This window comes from Delphinapterus leucas, chromosome 13, assembly GCF_059928025.1.
Source record: "Delphinapterus leucas isolate spDelLeu-1000000601 "Yukka" chromosome 13, BTC_Dleu_Yukka2, whole genome shotgun sequence".
NCBI classification, from domain to species: Eukaryota; Metazoa; Chordata; class Mammalia; order Artiodactyla; family Monodontidae; genus Delphinapterus; species Delphinapterus leucas.
In genome coordinates this window covers 35,684,301-35,707,451 of record NC_143141.1, presented here as the reverse complement: position 1 = coordinate 35,707,451, position 23,151 = coordinate 35,684,301, and the positions used below count along the sequence as shown (strand labels likewise).

Sequence of the window (23,151 nt, the reverse complement as noted above, 5' to 3'; positions counted from 1 at the left end):
ACAATATATGAACATTAGTCCCCTTGACTTCATTTTAAAGACAGCTCTCTCTTACCAACTCTTAGGGTTCCACACTGTTCTAAAAAGGACTTCATGATTAGGCTTGAATATCCCAGCAAAAGTAGTAATGGTACAATTATCTAGGACTCTGTCTAGAATACAGAGTTCTGAAAAATATGGATATTTTACAAAATATTCAACATCCAAATTCACAAAGTAACAATGGTGCCCCACTACAAACAAAAGGCCGATTATAAATGCCAAAATGTTTTTGCTTTGTTAAGGGATTCTGTTACATGGAACAGTGGTAAAACAACAGACAAGAAGGGCATATGAAAATAAATACAGTCGACCTCCCATATGCATGGGTTCCACATCTGCAGATTCAACCAACTGCAGATTGAAAATATTTGGGGAAAAAAAATTCCAGAAAGTTCCAAAAAGCAAAACTTGAATTTGCCACACACTGGCAACTATTTACACACTACCATTTGCATTGTATTTACAACTATGTGTATAACATTTACATTACATTAGGGTATGTAAGTAATCTAGAGATGATTTAAAGCGTACAGGAGTATGTATCTAGGTTATACGCAAACACTACACCATTTTATATAGGGGACTTGCACATCCATGGATTTTGGTATTCACGGGAGCTCCTGGAACCAATCCCCCATGGATACCAAGGGATGACTCACACAAGTATCTCTAAAAAAGGACAGAGCCATTATGGTGAAGGGCCATTCATAGTGTACAGGGAATAAGCTTATAATTCTAAAGTTTCAAAATACATATAATTATTAGTCATTATAAAATTTATATATACCTTGTGCCTACTGCTTGGCCAGGAAAATGAACACTTTTAAATACAAGTGCAAAAGCACCTTCCTATAGAGGGGAAAAAAATGCATTAGCATTATATATTATAATCAATTATCAAATGTGAAATGCCTAAAATATACTGGCTTCAGCACAGAAATGTTTTGTTCACACAGCTACTCTTTTGCACTAGTTTATAAATGAGTCTGAATTTTAGGTAGACACTTACTCTGAGCTTTGATGTATCCAAGATCCACTTTTTAACCAAGCCCACTCTTGAAATAGGCTCAGTAGATAATAGCTCCAAAACAGACCATTTTAAAAGACACCTTTGTACACGCTACCAATACTTCTCAACAGGAACATCATATCTCCCATACTATGCATTAGTAAGGGAAGGGCAGAATCAGAAAAGATCCCAAGCTCCATATCCAAAACCCATTCTCTGGCCCAGTAATTTTATACCACTGTTAACTTCCATTCTTTTTGTCCTTGATATTGGAGACATAAATATACACAATCACAGTTATTAACATGCACACCATACCGCCCCCTCAACCCAAACTCCTCAGGGACAGGGCCTAAGGAAATCAAGAGTGAATAAAGGAGGCACATAAGGTAGGAGAAGGAAGGAACAGAAAAACTGGGTTATGCGAGTAGAAACAAGAAAAGGCTGGGAAGGCACAGTACGCTGCCTTGAGTAAGTGAAGGAACAGCTCTCCATCTTCTCTACCTTCCTGACTCCTTTAGCTGCAGACATCATAAGATGTGGGTGGAGATGGCAGGTAAGGGTTGGACCTTCACAGAGAAGTAAAGGGCTTTTAAATGGGAAAGCCAGAGTTATGAGTAGGATTGGGGCGGGGGTGGAAATCACTAAGTATTTGGACCTTTGTGTATCTTTGATATCTTTAATCTTTAATTAGGACAACTGGGATGAGATCAAAAACAATACCACTTTTCTCTCGGGTTGGGAAATAATTTTCTGTAGAGGTACAGGGCCAAGGAAAAGTCCCCATAAGGAAAAATGAGTTGACTGTACTGGCTGAGACATGCAGCCATTATCCCAGAATAAAGAGTGTGTATTTCACCGAAGCTACCCTTCGCTAAGTTACTGACTAGAAGAACACTTGAATGAGCAGGAAGCAAGAAGGTGATGAATCCCCAACTGTGTGTACTGTGTACACGTTTGTGTGTGGTGTGTATGGGTTTATGTGTGTGTATGCATAGTTTTTGGACAAACTGCTTTTGGATTATTTTTAGTTCCCATGATACTAAATTACAGTGAAAGAAGTAAAATCATTAAAACAACAGTCTCTCAAAATTTTTCAAGTTGAATAGTTATATACATGGGAAATAAAAGCAAAAAATACTTAAGAAATAAGCATAATTCCTACTTATCAAAGTTATTTTTAATCGTTTATTGTGATTAATGTCGGCAATAATCATCTTTAAAAGTGTGGTTTAATACCAATTGTTGGATGACTCTCTCCACCAGGGTAGTAAAACTTGTATCTTGACTTTCCCGATTGTCATACATGTACTTAACAAGCTTGGCAATTGTCTCTGTGTCTGTTTCAGATTCAAAGTCATAGCCTTTGCTTTCCTGTAATTAGAAAGGAAAAAATTTTGACCCATTCAAGGAAATATTCATAATATCTAAATCTTTTCTACACAATTCTTCCTCAAAAATCTCATTACCCAACTTCTAGTCTCTTTTTGACCACCACACCCTGAATACCCACTCTTTAAACTTAAGGTCACCATCTAATTACGGTGAATCCAAAATAGTGAGGTGATCAAACATACTTATAATTATATAAATCTATATATGTCATATGTGAATTAAATACATTTTAAAATAATTAAAATATAATGAAATATATAACATTCACAAACCACTAATTCCATTATAAATATAATGATTCCTTCTTTTTTTTTTTATAAATTTATTTATTTATTTATTTTTGGTTGTGCTGGGTCTTCGTTGTTGCTGCGCAGGCTTTCTTTAGTTGGGTCGAGTGGGGGCTACCCTCTGTTGTGGTGCACGGGCTTCTCATTGTGGTGGCTTCTCTTGTTGTGGAGCACGGGCTTTAGGCACATGGGCTTCAGTAGTTGTGGCACACGGGCTCAGTAGTTGTGGCTCGCAGGCTCTAGAGCACAGGCTCAGTAGTTGTGGAGCACAGCCTTAGTTGCTCTGCAGCATGTGGGATCTTCCCGGACCAGGGTTCGAACCCGTGTCCCCTGCATTGGCAGGCGGACTCTTAACCACTGTGCCACCAGGGAAGCCCATGATTCCTTCTTTAATGATGATATTTCGCTGTCCAATACAATGGCCATTAGCTATAGGTGGCTATTTAAATTTAAAGTGAGATAAAATTTCAAATTTAGTTCCTCATTCATCCTACCTCAACAGCCACATGTGGACAGTGGCTACCATATTGGGACGGTACATGTACAGAAAGTTTCCATCACTGCAGAATGCTGAACTGGACAGCTCTGAGAAGTCACTCATGAAGTCACCATCATTACCGTTACTATATACTACACAGCTATTTAGGGCATGGAGCCTTCATTCAATCTGTCTTGAGTCTTCTAACACCCTAGAATCTTTTAAAAATGACACAGTCTCTCACAATGCAAAGACGTCCCCCCAAATTCCAATTTTATTTCAGCTTTTGGGTCATTTACAATCAAGCCAAATAATTATTTTCTTTTCATATAAGAAACAAAAAAGTTCTACTGTCGAGAAAAAAAAGTCCAATAAACCACCATATCCTTGTAACTGTCTTAGGAATTATTTGATCACATCGAGATAGGATTTACTGCACATCCCAACAAACAACCTCAATGCTCTCATTAGAAGTATTCTTCAAAGACTGGTAGTCTTTTTAGGTCACTTTACTTACCAAAAACTTTTTCAAGTCTTTGTAGTTGGTGATGATTCCATTGTGAATAACAATAAATTCTAAAAGAGATAAAAGTATTGATGACCAAAAAATTATAGGTCTAATAAACACTATAAATTGCCATTACTATTAAGAGATTTTTCTCAAGTCAAAAAATTTGTTACATGCTATACTTTCAGGTGTAATCAAGTATTATCCACTTTTCATCATCAGATTACCCTCAGGTAGATCAGCAGCACAGTTCACATGTAGAAGCACACAGTGCTAAGAGGTGGGTCTAGTGGGTTAATATAATAAACTGGAGTCTAGAGACATCAACTTCAGTTGTGGCTAAACTACCAGTCCAGTGTCACTATGTAAAAGAAGCAGGTTCCTTGGGCCACTTTCCTCATTTGCAAAATGAAAGGGTTGAACTAAATAACTATTATTCTCACTTCTTTGTTCATTCATTCTTATGCATAAAACATTCCTAAGTTTAAAGAGAAAGGCTTCATCCAATTTACACTAAATGAGTTTAAAACCAAAGTTAAAGAATTGAGAAAAAACGGACAGTTACTCAGTTCTACAGTTTACTTATCTGAGGCCCAGAAAACTCCCAGAATGTCAGATAAACTAAAGTTAAAGAAGCATTTCAAGATCAAACACAGATGACAGTGGGATAATTTTCACCTTTTTTTTGATTAAATAACTTTCAAAAACTAAGAATGTGCAATCAGGAGTTCACAATATTATTTGTAGTAGCCACTGACAGTGTATGTAAAGTAAAGGCAACTAATGTGGATTTCTTATTTAAAGTTCATGTAAATCAGGAGAGAAATTACCACTAAATTCAATTTTATATCAAATTATCAAAATGTTTTTTAATATAAAGATCTGGCATTAAGTGAGCTTGAACTGAACACGTTCATTACAAACCAAATGTTAAACACTTCACTAGATTTCTAAGAAAAGATACCACAAAATGATACTACAAAAATAAATCTTAAAATTTTAATGCTAGAACACAGAGAATCATAAATAGCTGATATAAAGCCTAAAATTAAAGCCAAATTCTCAAAATATAACATATAGTTTTTCAGAAATCTTTTATAAAGACCTTGTCAGTATTAAAAGTTTGAGTAGTTAACATTCTAATCCAATAATTATGTGAAGCATGAAAAACCTGAAAAGGTAGCTACTGAATTAAACTACAAAATCTTACCTCAAAGGGATATATATACACACATACATACATATAACTCAAAAATTTTGTTAAATGTTTATATACAGGAAGAGATGGAATAAGGAAGAGGAAGTAAGATAGAAGCTAGACTTATTTTAGTATGCCTTTTTTATAGGTATGACCTCAGAACTATGCAAATATTTTAAATAGTTTTAAATAAAAATTATTTTTTAAAGAAAATCAATTCCTAAAACTCAAAGTAAAACATATTAACATAATGCTATACCCAGCTAGTAGAACAATTACATACAGAGGGATTATTCCAAGTGACTCCAAAACATAGTAATTTGATTATACATCCCTAGAGAGATATACCCTAAGGACAAAAAAAAATAAACAAAAAACAGTCAACATACTGTTATGGTAGTGTTGACATTATGATTCCATTGTACGCGTAGCATCTGATAGATCAAATAAGTATGTTGCTGGTGTTAAGAACTAAGTTTTTAAGTGTGACTGAAAAGAAATACATAAATCAATGAGGTTAAGTAAAAACCTTACAGCCCTGGATTTGAATTGAAAGTGTTAGTGTAAAATTACGTTGTGTTTTCTCTTTAAATTTATACATGCACATACACAGGGGTATATATATTTCCTAACTCTGCTCACTGAAAAGGCCTAGGTGCAATGAGCACTTCTAAGACCTGGTTTAGTCTTTTTTTTTTTTTTTTTTTGGCAGTGCAATATAGAAGTACATGGTGTTACTAGCTTGAGATAACAGAAGTTTTAAAAGATGACCATTTACTATCAAGTAGCCTCATAACAGAAATGTATCTCAAGTTGCCAAGGCTGTAGAAAATATGCAGGATGGGATGGAGATTATTCTTGTGTTTAACAGGGTAAAAGAGTTAATTGCTAGCCCAGCACTATAACTGTACTTATTTGGAAAAAAAACTGTTTTGTTTCAATGATGGTTTCATCTTTCATTTCTTTCAGCTGGGTGGGAAATAAAAGGACACATGCTTTCCTGAGTTTTACATGTTCTTGGTAATACACGTTTTGTTTCCATTAAGCCTGCAGGAGTCCTCCTGGGTATTTCTGAATTGTGTTGTGTACATGTGTGCCTGAGAGCTTGTCTTCTTACAGCATTTAGTTGCTGTTTGCCTTTTTGTTGGTTAAAATATTAGCAATGTATCCTTCCCATATTCCCTGCCATCAAACCTATTATGATCCAAAATCCTCATCAAACATCTGGTTTTAGAACTTCAGAGATGGTAATAAAACAAAAAAAATTCTTGGACAAACCATCCCCTCCGTAAGCATGGGCCTATGCTGAAACCTTCCCTCACAACTCTACATTTCTACTTCAAGTAACTGACCTTTCAACTCTACCCATTTAGAGGAACAAACCATGGAAAGGAGGTACATATGTTTGCCCTCTTCCTATAGGCCTCATCTTCAAATTTTAGTTCTGTCACACAAGAAAATCTCACTCTGTCCCCTGTGTCCTTTTCTAATCTTGACAAAGAGGAAAGTTCCTTCTAGAGCTATCCATTCTCCTCAGATCTGCTGTGTGCGCTGTGCGGACTCCCAGTGAAGTGGAGGGTGAGAGCAGGCAGTAGACTCTGAGGCACTTTCCTCCACGTAGAATGGCAGGTTGTCCCTCCCCGCACTCTCCCAAGAAGATGACCTGATGCATCCTGGCTCCGTGTTCACACAGCTTGTCACTGCAGCAGAAGACACATCTACGCCTTCGTTATTCAAACGTGGGTGGCTCTCTAGCATGACTAAATAACACGGGAACAATCCATCTCTAAATAAATACTACTGTGCTGTTTCTTCTAGAGGTGCCTCTGCTGATGTATTTCTAAGCCATACCAGTCTTTCCAGTTTCAGTGGTGGAATGTGGCACCCTAGTTACTGTTGGGGGTTACTTTAAGCATAAAGTAAACCCTTCTCCAACAGTTTCAAAATACTTGCGACTTCAGACATCGGTTCAGAGAGCTTACACTTTGTCGGCCTTCACCTGCTCCTTAATTCTCGACACTACGAGGTGGAGTTATCAATGAGATCACAGAAGCTACTGCTGGAAAAGTTTGTAAGACAAAAAGTCATCACATGTTTCTTGACTGTCATAACTGAGCAATGTTTTCTGAGTCTGAGATGTAGGCTTTGGAGGAGTAATGGTAACAAGTTATCTGAGTATCCAAGAGTCTGAAAGACCTCTCTGGAAATACAAATATATAACAAAGAGAGAAGACAGTTATCAGGGAGGATGCTTACTTACACAGTGTAACTTGGATCTGATTGCTCTCCTGGCACAAAGGAGGGAGTGCTTTCAACAGGACATCTACATACTAAGAGGTGGTATGGCAATTAATTTCAGGGCAAAACTGAATCAAGCATTCTATCTTTTGGAAAAAAACTTTGGTTTTTTTCATGGAAACTAGATACTCTTCTCTAGTTTATTGAATTTTAAAAATTGAAGATTCTGCATTTTTAAAAGGCCTTTTTACATGAAGTAGAATTTCTAATTGACAGATCTAGAAATCAATCTGAATCGGACAAACTACGGATTCAACATGCAGATGAGATTTCCTCCTACGGTTACCTTGATGCAGATTTGATACCCACCCCCAAAAGAATCCTATAAAAAAAATAGCTTCAAAACCCCTTTTTAATCACAATAGTGCAGCAAAACCAGAAGTAAACAACTGCCTGTTAACCTGTTATTTCAAATATCGACTGAAAAGCCAACAGGCATTTTTTTGTGCAGCTTTTTACAGCACTGTTAAGTTGAAATATCAAATCTGCACGGCACCGTCCCTTCACAGAAGGCAAGAAGCTGCCAGCGCATCACGTGGGAGGCCGTCCTTGGTGCTGTCGGCCATGAAAGTGGGCCTCCTTCAGGATCTGGCTGAGGTGCAAGCCAGGGCCTCAGCACAAATGCAGACTGCCTGGCACGGGCTGGGGGTGCTGGCGCTGAGCCCGGCGACGAGGTGGTTTAAGCCACTTTCTGGCCCCCCGGCCCTGGCTATTGCCGCTGCTGCCACTGCTGCTGCTCCCGCCACTATCACTGAGTGAAGACTCTGTGTCCCAGGATCGTGAAAGACAGGCTTTCTACTACTCCTTTTGGTCTGGGGGGGGGGGAGATGGTGGTCTTATCCATCGCCACCCCCTCTTTTCCTGGGGCGGAGGCGCTGGCTCACAGCAGCTGATGGAGGGGAGCGACGAGGCACCGCAAGAGGAGGGAGCAGAGGGCGCTGTGTTTCGGTGGTCGCCACGCCCACCCCCTCAGGCCTTGGCTCCGTGGTACCCACCGCTACTTCCAGCATCTGCTCCGGGCCCCCCATGTCGCAGCCACCACGGCACCCAGGTTTATAGTCTTTAATTATCGTTTCCACTGAAAGGAACTAGGACTCCTTAGAGAAATGGCTGATTCCAGGTTTGGGGCAGGATTAGATAAACCTGCAACATCTTGAACTACCAGAAAATAACAAAGACTACTGAGCCTACTTGGGTCACATCAAAAGGACTCAGGAGTCAACCTGAATAAGCTCCCAATGACTAAAGATGGGAAGTTTTGTGCATCAATATAGATAATTACTTCAGTGTTTTGAAACAAATGAAATATTTTAAATCCATGAATTTATAATAATACAGTAAGTATAAAAAGGAACTCTGTTCACCTTAGAACATTAGAACCGCTTCATTTGAAAAATGGTAAATAAAGGGGAAAAAAAATCAAACATTTATCTTGCCTTTCCTATACAATCTGTACATCAGGGTAATCAAGTGGTTAATATGGAGGAGTTTCTCTTTATAGAAGTATTTTAGATAATAAATGACGAAGGAAAGATTGTATTAGACTATCACCATTTTATAACCCCTAAAGAAATAATTAATATTGGCAATGATTATCAATGACCTAACACAAAAAGAAAAACATCCAAACATCACAGGTACAAACAAATACCATACCAACTTATAACACATAGAAGGGACAGAGAGTCATGTGAAATGACACCACAGGATGCACGCCATTAGCAAGATCTAGACCGTAGGAAACTCTACAGGACAAACAATAGAGTAAACTGCAAGGAAGAAAGGAGAGAAAAGGAAAAGTCTCTTCGGAGACTTAGGAGATAAATCAATCTACTAAGTCCTTACCTTTTAGAGATACACACTTACATAATTACTAATTCAATGCTATGATATCTAGTTATCTGTGATATATCTATCTATATGATATCTATTGGCTTCCAAAATAATCTGGGTGGGGTACAGAAAAATATAACTGATTATGTATTGATAAATGTTAAAGCTGGGTGATGGATATATCAGGTTCTGTATGCTCTCTACATCTGAATATGCTTGAAATTTTCCATATTAAAATAATGAAAACAGAGTTTTCATTCTTCTATTATTGGCCCTCTACAAACACTCCAGAGCATGTACAGTCTGTCCATACCATTATTTTTATCAGAGCGCTGGGGATGGCTATTGACAGGATTGGGTTCGCCATGCGTTGCCCAACGGGTATGAGCTATTCCAAGGTGTACATCAAATTCTATATCCAAATCCATATCTTGTTGTTCTGAAAAAGATAAAATAAAAAACTTCAATATTAAGTCATGCTGTAGAGATAATGCTATAAGCTAAAGTTAAGTGTAATTATTACAGTTCTGCTCACCTGGAATATATAATTATTGAAACTGAAGATCAGGCATATTCAAAACAGTAATTAAAAGACTTACAGGAGTTAATGCTGCTGAAATATTTAGGGCAAATGGTTCCAATAGCAACCAAAAAAATGTATACAAAGAGACAAAGCATATGTGACGAAATGCTAACAACTGGTAAAACTAGATGAAGTATGTGGATGATTAATGTACTATTCTTTCAACTTTTCTGGAGGCTTGAAAATGTTCAAACTTATGGTCAAAAAGAGTTAAGGTGATTTTTAAAAATCTGTATTTAATCCTTTCCTTGAAAAACATCAGTATCATTTTAATTAGACATGTAAAAAAAATTCATTTTCTCGGGCTTGCCTGGTGGCGCAGTGGTTGAGACTCCACCTGCCGATGCAGGGGACACGGGTTCGTGCCCCGGTCCGGGAAGATCCCACATGCTGCAGAGCGGCTGGGCCCGTGAGCCGTGGCCGCTGGGCCTGCGCGTCCGGAGCCTGTGCTCCGCAGAGGGAGAGGCCGCAACAGTGAGAGGCCCGCGTACAGAAAAAAAAAATTCATTTTCTCAATGCCACACAACATTATGACTGCAATTTCTTTGGTCCCCAGTGAATGTAACCATATCTCACACCATAAACTGCAATTATGAAGAGCTTGCATAATCAAAAAATAGTCCTTGAAAACAAAGCAGCACTATGAAAGTACGAGGTTATGGGCTGATGCTCCTCTGTCTTGCAAAGCAGCTATTCTAATTCCTTCTCCTTATGAACTCTCTCTTCTTGCTTCCTCCAGGGAAAAGAAAAAAAAAAAAAAAAGACAGTTCTAGTATAGCATCTACCAGTAACGTCTCCTTCTAATTTCCTAAATAGAAATTTCATTTGGCTAAGAAACCAGATAACAAACCTTATCAGAATTAGGTCTAAATTAAGAGCAAAATGCTCAGAAGTGTGAACAGGAAAGTCCACGCATATTAGTACATAGTCTTTGTAGATTTTATCCTGGTTTAAACAGAGGTCATCCTAAAATACAAATCTGATAAAGAAACAATGCTTAAAATCCTTAAATAGACTTCCAGTTGCTTAAAATGTGGTTTGCATCCCTAGCTACCCATATGAATCATCCTAAACCTGGTCACATGGATTTAAAAAAAGATTCTCAAATTCTAACACACAACCAGAGAACCATTTTCTCACAAGATAAAGCCCCAACACCTTTTCATGGTATACAAAGGCCCTTCACCATCTGGCCCCCACCTACCTTTCCATCCTTCTCTCCCAACCCTCTCCAATCACTCCTCAAAGCTTTCAATGCACCTTTTACAAATAACAACAGCTAACATTTATGGAGAACTTAACTCTGTGCAAGGTACTACAGACATCTCCCCACTCTATCCCTATCACTGTGGCCTAAGCCTCCATCATCTCTACATGGACTACGAAACAGAATCCTAACTGGTCGCCCTGTGTCCAGTCTTCCTCTGTACAATCTAACCAAAGTGATCCTCTCAAAACAGAAGTTAGATCACGTCAGTCCCCTATGCAAAATGTTCCAGTGGCTTCCCACGACACACAAAGTAAAATCCATCATTCTGGGCTCCCCTGGTGGCGCAGTGGTTGAGAGTCCGCCTGCCGATGCAGGGGACGCGGGTTCGTGCCCCGGTCCGGGAGGATCCCGCATGCCGTGGAGCGGCTGGGCCTGTGAGCCATGGCCGCTGAGCCTGCGCGTCCGGAGCCTGTGCTCCGCAACGGGAGAGGCCGCAACAGTGAGAGGCCCGTGTACCGCAAAAAAAAAAAAAAAAAAAAAAAAATCCATCATTCTGAAGACCCTCCATGACCTAGCCGTCAGCCTCCTCTCTAGCCTCATCTCCTGCCACTCTCTCCCTCACTTACTGAGCTCTAGCTCTACTGACTTCCAGCTATAAGCAGGCCAAACCCACACTGAATCCACGCACTTGGTGTTCCCTCTGCCTAGAATTCCCGTCTTCAGACAATCATGTGATCTCTGCTCAAATGTCATCTCTACCACACTTCTTCTTCATGGCACTAATCACTACCCAACGTTATTTATTGTTTGTCATCTGGCCCTCTCACTAGACAGTAAGCTCCATCTGGACAGGGAGTTTGCTTATCTTTTCTTTGTCCTAAGGGCTTAGAACAATGGCTGGTATATAATAGGTACTCAATAAATATTCATTTTGTTATTGAATCCTCACAATACAATTAGGTACTGTTAGGTACAACTGTCCCCATTTTATAGATAAAGAAACTGAGGCTTCACGAGGTCACAGAACCTGCCCTAGGTCACAACTAATAGGAGACAGAGACAGGATTTGAACCCAAGAGTGCTTGACTCCAGAACCTAAGACTAAAACCACAATGTATACTCTGCCATACTATTATAACATTTATGACATGTTGTCTACCTGGCTTCTGCCAGAATTTAAGATCTACAAAGGTAGCAGCTTGTCTTATTATCTTTGAATTGTAAGCACTAAGCTATATAGGACAGATACTCAAACTTTTGTTGGGTAGTTCAATCAATGGATAAAATCATCAATGTGTTCTTTTCTGGCTTAACTGTGTTCTGAAAAATTAAGGCAACCTGATAAATGACCTCCAGAAAAGTAAGGATTTCCATTTATTACTACTTAACAGGCAATGCAAGCAGTGAAAACATTTGACTAGTTTTTTGGGTTAACTATAATTAAAAGCAGTATGTGCCCCCACTTGCTGGCAAGAGAAAGTACATTGGAGAAAGCAACAAGAGTCTATAAAATGAACTCATTTCAAATTCACGGTAATTACCATACCTATTTCACTGTTGCCAAAGGAACATTATCTAATGACTAATAAGAAAAAGATCATTGCTATGACAATACGCATATTCCCCGCAAGAAATATTGCATGTTTTATAAATTAATCAGGGCTCTAATCCTGACTCTTCCTATCCAGTGTTACTCCATTCTAAAGCCCCTTGTTGAACCTTAAGTCTAGATAACGCTACACTCAGTTTTCTCTCCCCTGCCCACAAGCTGCCAAGCAACACTGAAGAAAGTCACAAAATTCTGTAAATTGAGTCCATTTCAAGTTCATGGGTAATTATCAAATCTATTTAACTGTTGCCATTTAAGGAACATGTATCCATGTTCCCTATTCACTAAACTGAGAACTCATTCAATTCCCCAACAGCTCATGACATTTTTTATACTCTTTTTAAGCCTCAATCCTACCTATATCATCCCTCAATCTACCTTACTCAGGTTTCCCCTTCACCTCATAACTCTGTTTAAATTAGCTTTTCTTTTCCCTTTAACTCCTATAAAGGCTAACTCCCCACCTGTGCCTTGACCTTTCTGAGCTGTAACGCCTCAATAATTTCCTTTCTTGCATCTTCTATCTTCCCCCCACCCTTATTACTCCCAAGGTTCCTTGCCCTCTGTGTACCTATTCTCAGATGTCATCTTTCTTTTTTTTTTTAATAGTTCAAACATATTTAATTTGCTGGTAATGATGAAACACTCAAATACCTACACCCAGATAACAAATGTTAACATATAATCATTTGTGCTTTACATCTTTAAGACATAAATTATTTTAAAAATCTTTACTTGTTGTCATGCCCTAGAACAGCAGTCCTCTTCTGCCTTTCCTCTGCCCCCAAACTTCACTGCTTTTACTGCTGACACCATCTAATGTCAGTACCTGCTCCTCTGAGCTTCAATTTTCTCATCTGCAAAATGAGGATGATAATTTCACCTATTTCATGGGTTATGACGAGGACTATATAGAAGGCACCTAGTAGAGTGCCTGGGACACAGAAAGCAATCAATAAATGTTAGCAAGTATTATCAAAGTCAGGAGCTACCATAAAGCAATCGGTCTTCTCTGAGATGTCTTCCTTCCCTTTTGTCTTAAGAGGTTAAACACTAAAACTTGCTGGGAATAATAAAATAAACATCACAAACATCGAAATAACCACACTCCGACTTAACAAATGCTAACGTCTAACCATTTATGCTTTAGATCTTTTTTAAACCCTGAAATGTGGGCTTCCCTGGTGGCACAGTGGTTGAGAATCCACCTGCCAATGAAGGGGACACGAGTTCGAGCCCCGGTCCGGGAAGATCCCACATGCCGTGGAGCAACTGAGCCTGTGCGCCACAAATACTGAGCCTGTGCTCTAGAGCCCACGAGCCACAACTGCCGAAGCCCACGTGCTGCAACTACTGAAGCCCATGCGCCTAGAGCCCGAGCTCCGCAACAGGAGAAGCCGCTGCAGTGGGAGGCCCGCGCACCACAGCGAAGGGTAGCCCCCGCTCCTCACAACTAGAGAAAGCCCACGCGCAGCAACAAAGACCCAACGCAGCCAAAAATAAATAAAAAATAAATAAACCCTAAAATGTAAAAAAATGCAGTTGGTGCTTCCTTTATACCCTGCTCCATCCCTTTCCTCCCCAGAGGATTCACAAGAGCTTTCCCACTTATGCCTTCAAATTTCTATTATGCTACTATATTCATAAATTATAGTGTTCTCTTTTTTAAAATGGTACAATACTTTGCATATCCTTCTCTAGGTTGCTTTTTTCACTCAACATTAAGTTCTCAGAAATTATGCATGTCCCCACATGCAGAACCAGATCCAGTACACGTCTTTCAAAAGCTACACATGGTCATTCACTATCCCATACAATTTATTCCAGGTTGCTTCTAAACTTTGCTGCAATGCATCTTATTGTCATGTCTCCTTGTCATAGTGTTTCTTTCGAGTCCCTGCCCAAGAGTGGAAGTGCTTGGCCACAAGGTATAGGCATCTCCCATTTAGACATTGCCAGATTGCTCTTCCAAGTAATTCATCAGTTACAAACTCACCAGCACTGTCTCCAAGTGACCCATTCCAGGAAAGGGGTCACTTTCCTGCAGGAGGAGGCATGTTTCAATATGGTGACATTCAAAGATGGTGATTCTGGTCACAATCTGCCTTTCTAGCCTCGCACTCATCTACCAACAGAGAAGATTAAAAGGACTACCTACCATTCCATCAAACTTGCTTTCCCTATTCTTATCTTTTTCCAAGCTAATCTACTCAGAAGGTCCTCCCTTCTCACCTTCACTGCCCAAATATAATTAGCAGCCATTCCTTACGTATCCCAAGTCTTCCTAACTTGTGGGAACTAGCTCTCCCCTGAATCTTAAACCAATCTGTTTATTCTCTCCTGTAGAACCTACTATAATCAGCCTGGTAAACAGGATGCAGTACACACATTAGACCAAATATTTATAACCACAGTTTTTGAAGTGTAGTTTTTGGGGTGTCTGCTTTATCCCAAGCTAATCTTACCCACAATACATAAAAAATAAGTACTGATTTAATTTGTTAAGCAAGTACAGTTGACCCTTGAACAACACGGGGGGTTACGGGTGCTGACCCACCCAGCAGTTGAAAATCCGAGTATAACTTATAGTCAGCCCGCTGTGTCCAAGGTTCCACCTCCATGGATTTAACCGACTGTGCATGGTGTAATAATGTAGTATTTACTATTGAAAAAAAATTTGCATATAAGTGGACCTGAGCAGTTCAAACACGTGTTGTTCGAGCATCAATTGTACCACAAAGCTAAATGTCTGGCTTATGTGAAAATTAAAAATGACTAAATCCATCGTCCTCCTCTTCCACCTGCACTTCTTTACAATGATAACAATGGCATCCATTTGAGCAGGTATATAAAAAACCTACTGTTTTCTGGGTTTTTTGTTTTTTTGTGGGGTTTTTTTGCGGTACGCGGGCCTCTCACTGTTGTGGCCTCTCCCATTGCAGAGCACAGGCTCCGGACGCGCAGGCTCAGTGGCCATGGCTCACGGGCCCAGCCGCTCCGCGTCATGTGGGATCTCCCCGGACCGGGGCACGAACCCGCGTCCCCTGCATCGGCAGGTGGACTCTCAACCACTGCACCACCAGGGAAGCCCTGTTTCCTGGTTTTTTAGAGGATTTTTTAAAATGTTTTTTCAATCAGTCTACTTCAACGTTTCTGTTTTGTTTTCAAGTTTCCTGTGAAAAAATAAAATGTATAAACATAATGTAATGAACTAAATACCGTAAAGTATACCCTCTTTAATGGAACATGTATCTCTGGCAACTACTTTAGGCCAGGGAAGTAAGAAAATCATGAGGGAAAAATATGATACCTGATTGTATCAGACCTACTAAAAGGTGCAACATCCAGACTGACCACACATCCAAACTCAGCGTTTAGTCCAAAGTGAAGACAATCACCAAGTGAAGACACATGAATAAGGGCACCACTGAAAATACCTTTTGTCTTATGAAAGGCCCTTCCTCAGGAATGATGGCTACTTCATTTTAGGGTATTAAGCTTGCTCTGAACACAGTGTACATAATTAAGTTCCTTCTCTAGTTAATATCATTTTTTGAAACTGAGGGATATTAAAACCAGTACAGATAGTATCAAAACTACTTTTCTTCCCTCCCTTCAATTTTAAAAATCACTGTTCTCAAAATGGGCCCCAAAATATGGGAGGAAAAGTAATTTGGTAGGGAAGGGAGAAGGAAGAAAAGAGGAGGGGGTTCAAAAACCAAACTAAGTACATTACTGTGAACTTCTTCATCCAGTGCCTTAACTTTTCCTTTCTTCTTAATGAGCTGGATTTTGCAGGCATTGGCTTCCCAGTCTTTGTCATTGCCTCCATCAATCCCCACACCTAAATCACCGAGAGGTAGAAAAGCAAGATTTAGAAACTGACTACTCTTAGATTATCACTGTAAGGCAAAACTTCTAAGGAAAAAAATTTTTTTTTCATCTAATTAGTTCACTTACTTATCAATTCAAAATTTACTGAAAACCTATTATATGTCAAAAACCATGGTAGCTGCTAGAGATAAAAATGAAGAAAACTCAGTTCCTGTTCTTAAATTTCTCAATAGCCTATTGAGAAGACAGACAAGGAAAAAAATAATTACAATACAGTGTGGTTTTAATATAATAAAAGTTATGTGGTTATAATAAAAGTACTACAGGTTGCAACAGAAGTACAATGGAGAAACGAAGAAGACGGGCACCCACTGCAGAAGCAGGGTAAGGAGGGAATGTCAGGGAACACATCTCTCAAGATTCTACTAAAGTTCCTATATAATTTGAAAAAATTACTCTGAAGATACTGGAAAAGCACTGAGTAGTTTCAAGCAGAGAAATTACATGGTGAAACAGTTCAGAAAATTCCCTTTGGAAAGAGTGTAAAGATTGGAGGAGAGAAACAGGAAGAAGAAACCTGCTGTCAGAAGTTACACCTACAGCAAAACAAAAATGAGGAAGGCCTGAGCTACACAATGGTCATGAAGAGATGAGTGATACTGAGAAGCAGAACTGACTGCAGGTAACGTGAGAAAGCAGGAGACGTCTGGGACACCTCCCAGGCTCAAAGGACTTGCTGAATGACTGACTGTTGATAAAAGAACACAGAAAGAACAGAGTGAAGAGTGGAGTGAGAAATGGAGCATATTCAGTTCAATTCCGCACATGCAAAGTCTATAATATCATGGTTTATCCAGGGAGAAATTTCTAGGAGGCAGCTGGAAATACAGGTGTGCAGCACGGGAAATACATCTGGATTGTAAGTCACAACCATACAGGAGGTTGGGACTTCCCTGGTGATCCAGTGGTTAAGAATCCGCCTTCCAATGCAGGAGACGTGGCTCCAACCCCTGGTCGGGGAACTAAGATCCCACATGCCGCGGGGCAACTAAACCCACGCACCGCAACTAGAGAGAAGCCCGCAACAAAGAGCCCACACTCTTCAACGAAGACGCAACGCGGCCAACATAAAAATTTAAAAAAAAAACATACAGGAGGTTGATGAAGTCAGAGCTCACCTACGAAAATACAAAATAAGAAAAGTGGGCCTATGAAAGTATCTTGAAGAATATTAATATAAGTAATAGGTGGAAGAAAAGAAGCCCCCAAAGCAGACAGAAAATAATCAGCGTGTTAGGAAGAGAATGAGAAGATGTGCTGTGAGAGAAGCTGAGGAAAGAGAATTTTAAGAACAAAGGAGTTGAGGAATTGACTTTCCATTAACTGAGGAAGAGTCATGGAAGATAAATGCCCATTACAACCAGGAATGTTGAGTGTGCAGAAAAGAGTTAATATGGCAGGCCCGAGATTGCTGTCTTAGAAAGGCCTGCTTGGTAAAGTTGGCCATTGGCTGGCATCTGTGAACTTGGATTTCAGGAGGGTTCCCACCACAGTAACTGATTAAGTATGGCTTACTGCACCTACACTGTTGGTGCAAACAATGTGGCTTATGCTGAATGTCTGCTTCCCTTCTAGGAGCCTGGAATTTTGGCACATGTTAGGCAGAGGGTATCTACATGACCAGCCCCCAGTGACAGTCTTGGGCACTGAGTTACTAATGAGCTTCCCTGGTATACAACATTTCACACATTTTGTCCAACCCACTGGGGGAATTAAGCATATCCTGCACGACTCCACAGGGAGAGAATCCTGAAGCTCATGTCTGCTCTCCTCCAGACTTCACCCCATGCACCTTTTCCCTTTGCTGATTTTGCTTTGTATTCTTTTGTTGTAATAAATCATAGCCATGAGTACAACTATATGCTGAGTCCTCCCAGGGAATCACTGAAACCGGGGATGGTCTTGGGGACCCCTGATACAGTTAAGGGAAGAAGCTGGAGTAGAACATAAAGTTGGCAAAAAGTTATTTTTATCTGCTTTGTTGTTTCTCTAAGATAGAAGAATCTTGGGCAAGTTCACATGCCAAAAGCATGGAATCCACGGAGAAAAAGAAATTAAAAGTTACAGGAAAGAAAAAAAAAATGTACAGAGTAAGGCCTTAAGAACTCTGTTTTATAATGAAAATGCCCCATGTGATTTGTTTTTATAGCAACATTCTTAGCAAAAGAAGATACCCGTAAGAAGCAATATTCTACATAAATGCTAATGCTGCTGAAATTGCATGAACAAACCCTTTAAACATGATAAAAGCCAAAAATTCTTCAGATTTTAGATTTACCAGAAACAACAAAATGAACATTATAAAGAATCTAGTAACCTAAAACAAACAAAAAACCCTTTCTATTTATTCAAGAATCATGCAACACCCATAATATTTTTTTAAAGGAAATACCAGCAGAATCATATCCTCTGTACTCCAGTCTCTGAAGGCCTTTGATTAGGGTCTCCAAAATTTCTCGTCTCGTGCGAGGAACATGGTAGTTTAAGTAAGCAAATATACCTGCAAATAAACAAATATTTAATAGAAAATTCTAACTAGAGAATCAACATTGGCATAACTATGACAAAAAATCTTAATTTTCATAATAATGTCTAAGATGTACAAAAATGTGAAGCTACAGTCCATCTTCAAAAAAGAAAGAATCTTCACTTCAAATTATTCAAAGGCAGTGAAACTTTTTCAAAGCGGAATTTCTTGTAAGTATAAAAGACTGAAGCAAATAAGTCAAAATAAATGTTTAGTTTTTTCAAAGCCGTTTATAAGACTGTTCACTTACCTTCCATCACTGACATTTTAACAACTAAAATTTGATGCTTCAAAACTAACCAACAAATTTGGGGTTTATGGCCCATATACTGAGCATTATTTTTAAAGGAAAACATTTTCTGAACTAAGTATTTTAAGCAATATATGGACCCTCCAAAACTATACAGATGAAATAATTTTTCTTACTTTCAACGACCATGCTCTCAATACATTTTAGGAATAAATAACTTATAAATAGCAATGATGTGAAGAATACTCACAATCTAAATAATTTAATCATAGAGAAAAATGGGCTAAAAATATATATAATCATCGTAAGACAAATGGTTTCTCACTTGTTCACCAGATTAGTAAGGGACAAATAACCATAATACATGTTAACGACTCTTGAGAATTCATAGAAAAGGAACAATCATTTGGAAAAGCAAAACTATAAATAAAGGGACTTGTACAACAAGAAGTGATCCAGAAGAGCAAAGAGGCAGTAGAACACAGGTAAAGGAAATCCACATTTCAGGAATAGCAGCATGGAAATTGTCTGAGGTCTTCCATGATTGTGCTTTGGCCAGGGTGGATATAGCTAAAATGTATAAAAACTGAAAATCAAAATACAAAGCAATATAAACTCAAGCTGCTTATTTATGGAAGAATTTTCTTTTTTCTTAACTATCTTACACTATAATGCCACTGATTATTAAGGGGATTAATTCTGTGGGGCAGAACTCTGGAATGACCAGTTTTCATTTCATTTGAAAAGGTATCTTTATTTCTATAATGAGTTTGGTCTTATCAAAGCATCTCAGCATACAAAAATATCACATAGCTAATATTTGACAAAAAAGCCACCGTAACGTGTATGCTGATCACCATGATGAGCACAGTGCAATTTTCTCAATCATGCCTTTCAAACAAAAAGGAAATGACATTTTAAAACTAAAATCCAAAACAACCTGAAACAACAGTTTGAACTTTCCCAAAAAAGGTGGTACAAGGCCAGGCTTATAGAAATCCTATATTCATTTTTTAAAAAATTATAATTGTAAAGATCTATTAAGTTATCATGCACTGTACAAGCATCTCACTTTCACTGCACCACAACACTGCATGAGGTCTGGGGGTTTTGTTGTTATTGTTGGTCCTTAATAAAGTATCTGTAATATGAAAAAACTAAACCAATAACCCAATTGTAAATCAAACTTTTATGTGTTCTACCCTTTTCCCCCCATGGGTCACTGACCTTTGATAAAGATTAAATGCACACAGAAAACTATCAGCCCCAAATAAGTATTCTATTAGCTCATTAATGGACAATACACAGAATATAAATATTTTCCCAAAATAAAACTTTAAATGCACTAAAAGAGGAACTTCCCTGGCGGTCCAGTGGTTAAGACTCTGTGCTTCCACTGCAGGGGGCATGGGTTCAATCCCTGGTCAGGGAACTAAGATCCCGTATGCCGCGCGATGTGGCCAAAAAGAAAAAAGGAAAAATCAATGTGCTAAAAGAACACTGATTCTCAGCTAGTCTACTCTCCATCACTGTGATTAGCATCAGCTAAATAATCTGCTAAAGGAGGATACAATCTAATTCATCTGAAAATCATTAACTAATACAACATATTACACTGTCAAAAATTCTTTGCAGGCTGAGGTCTCTGGAAAGCCTTGAGGACGAAGTCCAAATCCCAATAATGCAGCACATCCAGAAAAATTCACTACTAAATATCATTTCTCCCTTTTTTTTAAGAAATGTAATTCCTTTTTCTTTGAGATTTTTTTAATTGAAGTAATATTGGCTTGAACATTATATGTTTCATGTATATAACATTATATTTCTACTTCTATATACCCTGCATACTCTGTTCTCTGCTTCTACATTCTTGGTTTTTTCTGGTTTGGTTTGTTCATTTAAAGAAATGTAATTCTGGAATCCCCTGGTGGTCCAGTGGTTAGGACTCTGTGCTTTCACTGCTGAGGGTGCAGGTTCAATCCCTGGTTGAGGAACTAAGATCCCATAAGCCTCGCGTTGCAGCCAAATAAAAAAAAGAAAAAGCAATTCTGATGGTAAAAGTAATACATTCAGAGAATTAAAGATTAAATATAATAATCAAATACCATTTTTTAAAGCAATTTAAATGCTAATGACAAAAAACAACTGTTTTTAAGACAAGTTATAGACTCAACACATTTTTACAAGAAAATTCAGAGTGATACAATATTAAATTCACTATCTTCAATACATGTAATTCAGCAAGAGCCTTCAATTTTGATATTATTTCTAACTTCAATCTCCCTGGTTTACATTAGCTTATTGTGTGAATCTTGAGATCCTGAGTACAATTTTATAGGGAAAGAGGTATTCTCTAAACCAGTATCCCTCTCCAAACAAACTTAAATTTTAACTACTTGATAACCTAATAAAATTCACACTAAACATTTGTTAGCTCATAAAAGTTTCTTGCGCTGAAGAAATCCTGCAAATTCTTTAACTCGTGTCCCCGAAGCTTTCCACTATACCACCCGGCCTCAGCTTCCCCTTCTGCGAAATGAATGGGCTTGACTGAGAGATGGTAAAATAAGTTTCACAATAAGTGCCAACAGGTTTTTAATTGGTATTGGCTCTAGAGAGCACCTCTGAAAAGGATTCAGTGACCCTGTCTCTCATACAGGAAGGAAAGCCATGACTGGTTAGCAACTTCTATTACACAGGGAGTCACAGCACAAGGGCCAAATATTTCCTCCCTCTGACATCTGAGGACACCTGCAGTGCCCTCCAGCTTGATGTTCTATGGTTTTTGAGGATTCTTCTTTGATGGCTATAGAGATTGCTATATGCTAAGCATGTGGTACTTTTTAATACCTCTACAGACTGTACTCCTCTGGGCCTCAGCTCTTTGTTCTGACAGTTACATGATTTGTTCTGTGTACATTGTATTAGCAAATTAAAGCTAGAAACCTGGTGGAGGGCCTTAGTATTTTCAGAGTATATCATTAAGAATTAATAAAAGCAAAGTAACATATAAAATATGAGGACATTTTTCTACAAAACATTTTTCTACAAAACATTTTTCTACATTTTCTTATTATCACACCTAAGATAATGCTCTAGTTCATCTAATACAATGTTCATATATTCACATTTTCCCTATTAACAAAAATAAATGTCTTTTACAGCTGATTTGTTTATTCTACAATATAATAAAGGATCACAGCTCACATTTGATTGTTATGTCTCATAAGTCTCTTTGAATCCAGAATGGTCTCCCCTAATGCCCTGTTTTCCTCTAAGACACTGACTTACTGATAAGCCAGGAGCAATTTTCTTGTTGAATTTCTCACCTCTGGCTATACCTAATTGATTCCACACTGTGTGGTCTAACCAGTTCCTCTATTCCTTGTATTTCCTGCAGACTGGAAGAGAAATCTAAAGGCTTGACTGATTTAGGTTAAAACTGAGGGACAAGAATTATTCACAAGTATGTATGTTTTTTATATTGTCTGGTGACTCCCTATTAGTGATGCTAAGATTCATCACTGCTTTAAGGTAAAGACAAACAGATCACTTAGCCTGTGATATTCTGAAAGCATCCTCACAATACTTTCTAGGACTTCAGATATTGACAGCATTGATTTTAAGACAATCATATTTTCTTTCTTTGTGGTCCATATATAAATGGTACATCTCCCAATAAGCGGCATCTTAGATTCGATGAAATACCATATATCAATTCCAATTCAAAACCTGCCTTTTCCTTGATAGAGGAAGCACCACTGTTACCAATAATCATTACTGTCATTTATTTTGGTTCACTATTGGAACAAAGAAAAGGGGAAGGGGAGGAACTGAGGAAGAAGAAGTAGGAGCAATATTTCTCCTTGCATAACCAGGCAGGAACTAAAAGGAATAAAAGGATGACACATGTAGAGAAATTTTCTAAGATCAGAGTAACAGAGCTGGGAGAAGAAAGTTATCCCTGGTTAGGAAAATGAAAGATAAAGAGGTTGAATCTGTCAGTTTTACAGAGCAGCCCCTTGAGAGC

At 38.5% G+C, this 23,151-nt stretch overlaps 1 protein-coding gene across 11 annotated transcripts in view; it reads right to left on the bottom strand.

The window, feature by feature from the left end:
* GFPT1 (glutamine--fructose-6-phosphate transaminase 1) overlaps positions 1-23,151 on the bottom strand; it is a 92,620-nt gene that overhangs the window by 56,567 nt on the left and 12,902 nt on the right. For 6 of the 11 annotated variants that reach the window (XR_016395410.1, XR_016395411.1, XM_089923066.1 and 3 more), the window contains exons 2-7: positions 18,737-18,844; positions 16,187-16,294; positions 9,362-9,487; positions 3,729-3,787; positions 2,291-2,425; positions 830-891 (exon numbers count right to left, since the gene is read on the bottom strand). Coding sequence is in view for 4 of the 11 variants with exons in the window: in XM_089923066.1 (XP_089779192.1) it covers positions 830-891; positions 2,291-2,425; positions 3,729-3,787; positions 9,362-9,487; positions 16,187-16,294; positions 18,737-18,844 (598 nt within the window). In the remaining 7 variants the exon portion in view is untranslated. The other 5 variants (XR_016395413.1, XR_016395412.1, XR_016395414.1 and 2 more) reach the window with 5 other exon arrangements.